At 58.6% G+C, this 377-nt stretch overlaps 1 protein-coding gene across 1 annotated transcript in view; it reads right to left on the bottom strand.

Moving 5' to 3' along the window:
- MAP4K1 (mitogen-activated protein kinase kinase kinase kinase 1) overlaps nt 1–377 on the bottom strand; it is a gene marked incomplete at its 3' end in the record, with an annotated part of 16,953 nt that overhangs the window by 3,892 nt on the left and 12,684 nt on the right. The window contains exons 26-27 of the mRNA XM_015562424.1: nt 279–366; nt 67–156 (exon numbers count right to left, since the gene is read on the bottom strand). Of these exons, the coding sequence (XP_015417910.1) occupies nt 67–156; nt 279–366 (178 nt within the window). The remainder of the gene's footprint in view (nt 1–66; nt 157–278; nt 367–377) is intronic.

The following is a 377-nucleotide window of genomic DNA, read 5'->3' on the forward strand; positions in this document are numbered from 1 at the left end:
GTGCCTGTTACTTGGGTATCACTTGAGCCTCCACGCTGGACCCCGGACTTCCCAACCTCCACGTACCCACAGCCTCCACAGCTTCCGTCATGGGGATCTCCGGGGTTCGAAGCCCCCTGACTGGGGCTCCCTCTGGAGTCACCAGCTTCAGGGACCCTAGAAGGGATAAAAAGAGAGCTTTAAGGGCGGGGCGTGGAAGGCTAGTTACCGAGGAACTGGACAGTAAGTTCAGTGTGAGGAGCAAACAAGACGGGGGCCATGAGAAAGGGGGCCCTTACCGTCCATCAACACCATAACTTTGTCTTCCTCCACCTGGGTCACCTGGACTGGTCCCTTGTGCTCTGTCGGAGAGGTGGAGGTTCGCGGGCCCATTCGTG

The sequence above is a fragment of the Myotis davidii genome, unplaced genomic scaffold (assembly GCF_000327345.1).
Source record: "Myotis davidii unplaced genomic scaffold, ASM32734v1 scaffold1618, whole genome shotgun sequence".
Classification (NCBI taxonomy): domain Eukaryota; kingdom Metazoa; phylum Chordata; class Mammalia; order Chiroptera; family Vespertilionidae; genus Myotis; species Myotis davidii.